General features: G+C 38.2%; 1 protein-coding gene across 1 annotated transcript; it reads right to left on the bottom strand.

Annotated features, from left to right (window-relative positions):
- Positions 1–6,266: 6,266 nt before the first annotated feature.
- On the bottom strand, positions 6,267–6,717 carry LOC141485989 (histone H3). Its single transcript, XM_074183748.1, has one exon. The coding sequence runs from the start codon at positions 6,675–6,677 to the stop codon at positions 6,267–6,269; it is 411 nt and encodes a 136-aa protein (XP_074039849.1). The 5' UTR covers positions 6,678–6,717.
- Between the last annotated feature and the right edge of the window lie 893 nt (positions 6,718–7,610).

Genomic DNA, 7,610 nt, shown 5'->3' with positions numbered 1-7,610 from the left:
TTACACGCCAGGGTAGAGTATCGAATACGAATTCTTTTCAAATATAAATTGTGGTTCTGAAAAGAACCGTTTTTTTCTTTCATTACTTCGTCGTACTATTCGATTTTATTAAGCACGTTCTCCGCGGATTCGTCTAGCCAATTGAATATCCTTTGGCATAATAGTTAACACGCTTGCGTGTATAGCGCACAAGTTGGTATCTTCGAAAAGGCCCACCAGATATGCTTCGCTAGCCTCTTGTAGAGCCATAACGGCTGAACTTTGGAATCGCAAATCAGTTTTAAAATCTTGGGCGATTTCTCTTACTAATCTCTGGAATGGTAGTTTTCGGATTAATAATTCCGTACTTTTTTGGTAACGACGAATCTCTCGAAGAGCGACAGTACCGGGTCTGTATCTGTGAGGTTTCTTAACTCCTCCAGTAGCGGGTGCGCTTTTTCGGGCGGCTTTAGTAGCCAACTGTTTTCTAGGGCTTTACCTCCGGTAGATTTGCGAGCTGTTTGCTTTTGTACGAGCCATCGTATACGAATAGTTCCTCAGTCGAACGACAAATACTGATTAGTGAGCCTTCACGATCGGTCGTTAACAGTTTTATTCAGGTATAAGGATAGGGAACTTCTACCATTGGTTGAATCGAAGAAAGTGGGCGTGTCCCCCCAAAAACAAGACAAAACCAGCTTTCCAGCGCCGACGGCCTTCAGTTGTTCTCGAGCATTCGAAGTAGTAAATAACGTATTTCGCTCGTACTTTTTTTCTCTATAATCTTCCGTTTTGTATTACACAAAATGACTGGTAGAGGAAAAGGAGGAAAGGGATTAGGAAAAGGCGGAGCAAAAAGACATCGCAAAGTGTTGCGAGATAATATTCAAGGAATTACGAAGCCTGCCATCAGAAGATTAGCTCGTGTGGAGGTGTAAAACGTATATCCGGATTTGATATACGAAGAAACTCGTGGAGTACTCAAAGTATTTCTCGAAAATGTTATCAGAGATGCGGTAATATAAAGAACAGAACCACGCCAAAAGAAAAACCGTCACGGCCATGGACGTAGTATACGCTCTCAAACGTCAAGGGCGTACATTATATGGTTTTCGGGCGTTAGATTCATATTCCGACGAGAAATTTAAAAAAAAAAACGGTTCTTATTTTCAGAACCACAATTTGTTTTCAAAACGAATTCGATTTATATACTTTACTTTGAGTGTGAGTAATAATTAACGAATTACCAAATTAAATTCGAACGATATACCCATCTAATTTTAAGCATTATCTGTCATTCTTTTGATTACCTGAATAATTGCTTCATTTTATCCTGTATACTTAACGAAATTATTAATTTCAACCTTACTACATCTGTATACGAAGAAGAAAAGAGAAGAACGATCTGTACAATTAGATTATATACCACTCGGTTTCTAAATCTATAGGACAGGGCTAGGTACTGGTATCTAGCTAGCTAGCTAGGTAGCTCCCAAACTATTCAATTATTCACCAATAGAAATTACATATGAAACTTTTCTGAAACGCCGCTTTAAAACGCGATACCATTTGTACGTAAAGAAAAAATTGAAAAATGAATATTCATAAACTGATCGAAGGTTAATGAACCACTGTCCAAATATTATTGTTTTATGCTTATAATATTCATCTATCCCATTTCACAAATTACTATGAATAATAATAACAACCTATTTTTATATACTCGTCATTCATTTCTGCAGATATTGAAATGTATGTATGCATTCATCTATGCTATATAATTTAATTAGGTATAATTTTTTTCATTTATTCATTCCAATTTACTCATGATTGTCTATATTGTAATTCCACGAACAAGAATGTATAATATTTCTATGGATATTGTTATGTTTATTCATTTGTATACCTAAATCTGATATTACTGCATACATTTTATTTTCATCACGAATAAACGTACAGACATTCTGATATTTGATTTCAGCAAATAGAAATCACTTGTTTCGGCACGAAAATAAGAAGTTGAACAATAATAATATTATTAATCATGTATACATGTATACGTAAATATGCGCAAGCAAGAAAGAAACAATCGCATATCGTGCTGCGTCAACAATTGTATCGAAAAGCGATGACAAGAAAATAAAAAAAAATATATGCAATTGTCGAATTCATTAGAGAAAATCGTTGTGGCCCTGATAAGGGCCGATATTTTATTTGTCGCTTTCCTCTCTCAGGAAATGTGTACTTATGCCTTCTTTTCGGTTTTTTTCGGTAACAAAACCGCCTGAATATTGGGCAAAACACCACCTTGAGCAATGGTTACTCCTGATAACAATTTATTGAGTTCTTCGTCGTTTCGAATGGCCAGCTGTAAATGTCTAGGAATGATACGGGTTTTTTTGTTATCGCGAGCCGCATTACCGGCCAATTCCAAGACTTCAGCTGCCAAATATTCCATTACTGCGGCTAAGTAAACCGGGGCGCCGGCACCAACTCGTTCGGCATAATTTCCCTTACGAAGGAGTCGATGAATACGTCCTACTGGGAATTGGAGTCCAGCCCGACTGGAACGGGACTTTGCCTTTCCCTTAACTTTACCTCCTTTTCCACGTCCAGACATGTCGAATCGTAGATTAGTATTATATATCGGATAAATTTAAAGAATTCACTGAGAATTATTCGATGTTGCTCTAACAGTAGCTTTCTATACAATGATTTCTATATAGAATCGACCTGTATTAATACCGTCCTACCGACCAATGGGCGTTCTCGAACGCTCAACTTTCCGGTGGGCGGAGCCTACTAGAGTTCCAGTTACTATCTGAAATAGTGACGACAGAGTGGCGTCTTTTACACTGAGTCGAAAGCAAACCTGCACGATAGTACTTGTTTGTTTGATATTGACGAAATTAAATTTTCAGAATGCCACCCAAAGCTAGTGGAAAGGCTGCGAAGAAGGCCGGAAAGGCCCAAAAGAATATATCGAAGACCGATAAGAAAAAGAAGAGGAGGAGGAAGGAAAGTTACGCAATTTATATCTACAAAGTATTGAAACAAGTCCATCCCGATACCGGAATATCCAGTAAAGCGATGAGCATCATGAACAGTTTCGTAAATGATATATTTGAGCGTATCGCAGCGGAAGCCTCCCGTCTTGCTCATTATAACAAGCGATCGACTATTACGAGCAGAGAAATTCAGACTGCAGTACGTCTGTTACTTCCTGGTGAATTGGCGAAGCACGCCGTCAGCGAAGGCACCAAAGCAGTTACGAAATATACCAGTTCGAAATAATTTACTTATTCCGGTCTACGATATACATTCTTAAAAAAAAACGGTTCTTTTCAGAACCACAAAATATTTATGAAAGAATTCTTACAATATCGTTTCGACGCTGAATGATAATTTATTTTTGCTAGGGCGCTAGGTCTCACTCGGTTGGGTTGCCTTGTTATCAGTACATTGTTACCTCCTTTCGTGAAACGCGCGATGATAATAAATAATTTTGCCACCTATATTTAGATGGTGCTTACCTACCTATCAACCTAAAAAGTTAACGTTCGTTACTGTTATACTAGTCATGTACTCTATTACTTATGTTATTTTTTAACGTGTTTTTTTTATTTACGTGCTAATATGTTGTCTAAAAACGTTTATGATTAGCATTTCTGATTTCGACTATAACATTGACGATTTATATATTTCGGGTGGGGGTGGGTGTGTATTACTCCGTTATAGATAGAGCTCACAGTATCGTCGTTCGTTCGTTCGTTCGTTCGTGTTGTAGTATCGACCTTTTTATTGAAAGTATATTACGATGATTATATCTTATCGAATATAACATTAATAACGTTCGTTATTATTCGAATGCCGTTTTCATCGAACACTTTTATAGGGATAATTTTTGAAAATGTTGATGCTATTAGAAGCGTCGGTTCTTGGTTATAGTCGTGTATGAAGGTAGACACGAGGTCTCTTCGATGCCCCTATTCACTCGTGTATTTATCGAGTATTATCGGCTAATGTATCATGTTTCTATAGACAGTCGCGCCTATGATATTTATTCGAAGGTTCCTTCCAGATCATCGATTACGAGTATTTTCGGAAAGGAATTGTCTGGAGTTACGTCAAAATCATCAATACTTCATATTTCATTGTAATTTACTGTGAGTTGTCGAGGTTTAATATTAGCTTTTTCTTATCAGAAAATATTTTCGGAATACGTAGAATCTATCCACGTTATTGTGCTAGTCGAAGTCTAAATAGGAAACCGGCATTGATTTCGTAAAGAAGTTGATGCGAACATTTCGACAGCAGAATGGAAGCCGTCAATATCGTGTCTAACGAGAATGTCGAGCGTTCAGTCTCCCGTCCGCCTGTGCTTCGACCCAGAATATTTAAACAAACGGAACACCAGAGGACTACATCATTCTCTCTAGACGCCTAACGAGTGTAGCATCTATCTTCCGAGAATATATTGTCAGTTGTTTTTTTACTATGGCAGACATAGAAAATCAGAATTCTTCGGCTTCGGCTAATTCATCTTCGTCGCCGCAGGCACAGTCTACTGCGAAGAAAGAAAAGAAAGTTAAAAATCCAAGAAGTAAACCTTCTCACCCACCTACGTCGGAAATGGTTAATAACGCTATTAAAGGATTGAAGGAACGGGGTGGTTCCTCTTTACAAGCCATAAAAAAATATATTGCGGCGAATTATAAGGCTGACGCAGAAAAAGTGGCACCTTTCATCAAGAAATATCTTAAATCTGCGGTTGCTTCCGGATCATTAGTACAAACTAAAGGAAAAGGTGCATCGGGGTCGTTCAAATTGGCATCGGCATCTTCTGGTTCGGCAAAACCGTCGGCTACCGAAAAGAAAACGTCCGGTACGGCCGGTGCGAAGGCCAAAAAAACTCCCGTTAAACGCGTAGCTGGTGAAAAAGCTAAAACCGGCAAGAAGGCTGCTGCATCACCGAAAGGTAAGAAAGCCTCTCCGGAAAAGAAAGCGGCTGCCGCAGCCAAGCCTAAAAAGGTAACTGCCGAGGATAAAAAGACCGTCGCTTCTAAGGTTTCGTCCGCGACTTCTGCTAGTAAAACCAAGTCTCCTTCGAAAGCAAAGAAAACTAACAAAGGACCAACAAAAAAGCCGAAAGCACCCAAACCGAAAACCGCGAAAGCGACCCCTGCATCGGCATCTTCTCCGAAAGCCAAAAAAGCTGCCTCTCCAAAAAAGAAGAAGTAAATTCTTCTATCAGTTGACTTCTCTCTCCGGCGACGAAGTCTAAGAAAACAAATGGCCCTTTTCAGGGCCACAATTTTTTTTACAAGAATTCGTATATAATTCAACTGTCCAACAAATATATAAATAAATAGTCAGAACTACCTACCTAGCCTATCCCTATAAACAGAAAAAAAATAGATAAATAATATTTCTTCCGCCGCCGCCGCCGACTATCGAATTGATATGAATCGAATAATTTCGTAAAAGAGTAAAAATTAAAAAATATTGCTCTGTCTTTCTATTTCATTGAAATATGTCTTGTGAACAGTTGACTTATTTTCTGATATTGGGATCGTTTCAGGAAAATGAGTCAAAATCATTTCGAGATTTCCAAACTAAGGGTGTTCCATTTGAGAAATCACTGATTTTTATATCTTCAGAATTACTCATCGACTCCAAATACCTCGTTCATCATTTTGGAAATGTTACTCCTCCTACAAGACGACGGAATGTAATATTTTGATGAATCAATAATAGCTTATGTATTCTATGAGACTTGTTTTCAATTTTATAGGGAAATGGCTCGAGAACCGAATAATACCTACTTTTTCTGTATAAACGATCGAATATCTCGAGAACGATTCATTTTTGGTATAGGGTATATTACAAAAAGTCACTCGAGATTTATGCCAGGTATTCAAAAATATGAATCAGAGGAAATTTACGAAAAGATGGTGATGTTATGAGCGATCTTTCATTCAGTGATCGCTTGTTTTTCGTTATTTATCTCAGCCGTTTCTAAAAATGATCTTTTCGAAAGATTCGTTTCGGAAAGTAAAAAATTTCAGTATTATAATCCATATTTGGATCATACTGAACATGTTCTGCAAACACCCGTGATTTAATATTTACGTGATGCGAGTTATTGAAAATATCATACATTCATTCATTCATTCATTCATATCTATCGATAAACGAATTCTTTCATCAATTGCATTTTGTGGTTCTGAAAAGAACCTTTTTTTTGTATATATTTTCAATATATATTGGGATATATATATATGAAATTAAGCTCGTTCTCCGCGTATTCTCCTTGCTAACTGAATGTCTTTGGGCATAATGGTAACGCGCTTGGCGTGAATGGCGCACAAATTCGTATCTTCGAAGAGTCCTACCAAATACGCCTCGCTAGCTTCTTGCAAAGCCATGACGGCTGAACTTTGGAATCGTAAATCGGTTTTGAAATCTTGAGCGATTTCTCGAACTAAACGTTGAAAGGGTAATTTCCTAATCAACAATTCAGTACTCTTCTGATAACGTCGAATTTCTCGGAGAGCAACAGTACCGGGTCTGTAACGATGAGGTTTTTTAACACCTCCCGTAGCCGGTGCACTTTTGCGAGCTGCTTTAGTAGCTAATTGTTTTCTCGGAGCTTTACCTCCAGTCGATTTACGAGCGGTCTGCTTGGTACGAGCCATTTTCAAAACCTATTGCGAATTGTAACGAACGAAATGTATACCGAACGATAGACGGACAACATATGAACTGAGTCGGCTTATACACGCCAACTATTATATACCATCTAGACGAGACGCCATTGGTCCGATTTCCAGTTGTGGGCGGAGTCATGAAATTTAACAAAACCCGACCGAGTTCGGTGTAGAACTTTAGTCGAAGTCTGTCGTTAGTATCACTAACAGTATTTCATTCGTATCGTGCAGTATATAATTTATTCTTAACATTCGAAATGACTGGTCGTGGCAAGGGAGGTAAAGGTTTAGGAAAAGGAGGAGCGAAACGTCATCGTAAAGTATTGCGTGATAATATCCAAGGAATAACGAAACCTGCCATTAGAAGATTAGCCCGTCGAGGTGGTGTTAAACGTATTTCGGGTTTGATATACGAAGAAACTCGTGGAGTACTCAAAGTATTTCTCGAAAATGTTATCAGAGATGCCGTAACATATACCGAACATGCGAAACGCAAAACCGTCACAGCCATGGATGTTGTATACGCCCTGAAAAGGCAAGGTCGAACCTTGTACGGATTTGGCGGTTGAATTTAATGCCTCCCCCTGTATTGTCCTTACCGTTTCCATAAAAAAAAGGTTCTTTTCAGAACCACAAAAGCTTATGAAATGAATTCGTGTGTATTTTTTATATTTTTGAAGTAAGTCTCAGGTCAAGAAAGTAATACAAATCATGAAATTATGAAACAACAAAATTTAATTGACGCTCCGGAGGGGCGACTTCATTGATGATTCCAGTGGCGCATTTGCTTTTTCAGCTGCAGGAAAACCCGGAAAAACCTGCAGCAGCAGCAAGCACCACATCATGTGAACATCTTGATCTACTAATGTCTTCTCTTTTATAAAACAAAATGTAGGGTATCTCCAGAGACTACAGTAAATT

The sequence above is a fragment of the Leptinotarsa decemlineata genome, unplaced genomic scaffold (genome assembly GCF_025532065.1).
Source record: "Leptinotarsa decemlineata unplaced genomic scaffold, Ldec_3_MD MMD2_tig00026342_RagTag_RagTag, whole genome shotgun sequence".
NCBI lineage: Eukaryota > Metazoa > Arthropoda > Insecta > Coleoptera > Chrysomelidae > Leptinotarsa > Leptinotarsa decemlineata.
The sequence above is the reverse complement of the archived record's forward strand: the minus strand, read 5'-3'. Positions and strand labels throughout refer to the sequence as shown.